This window comes from Cystoisospora suis (genome assembly GCF_002600585.1).
Source record: "Cystoisospora suis strain Wien I chromosome Unknown contig_1433, whole genome shotgun sequence".
NCBI lineage: Eukaryota > Apicomplexa > Conoidasida > Eucoccidiorida > Sarcocystidae > Cystoisospora > Cystoisospora suis.
Window position 1 is genome coordinate 1 of NW_027154233.1, and position 283 is coordinate 283.

At 64.0% G+C, this 283-nt stretch overlaps 1 protein-coding gene across 1 annotated transcript in view; it reads right to left on the minus strand.

Moving 5' to 3' along the window:
• Positions 1–26: 26 nt before the first annotated feature.
• CSUI_003275 (virulent strain associated related) overlaps positions 27–283 on the minus strand; it is a gene marked incomplete at its 3' end in the record, with an annotated part of 6,450 nt that continues 6,193 nt past the window's right edge. The window contains exon 8 of the mRNA XM_068063473.1: positions 27–260. Coding sequence (XP_067924546.1) covers positions 27–260 — 234 coding nt within the window. The remainder of the gene's footprint in view (positions 261–283) is intronic.

Here is a 283-nt window from a genome sequence, read left to right on the forward strand (position 1 = left end):
GCTAATCCAGGAACCTTCGCCTCACCCGCAGCCTTCCCGTCCACCGACCCTTGCTTCGCCAACCCGTCAGCTGCCTTCGCCTCCGGCACACCCTTCGGTGCAATCTTGGGTACCACAGCCTTCGCCAGTCCCGGAGTCTTCCCGTCCACCGAACCCTGCTTCACCAAGTCATCGACCGCCTTCGCCTCCGGTACACCCTTCGGTGCAATCTTGGGTACCACAGACTTCGCCTCACCCGCAGCCTTCCCGCCCACCGGATCCTGCTTCGCCAACCCGTCAGCTG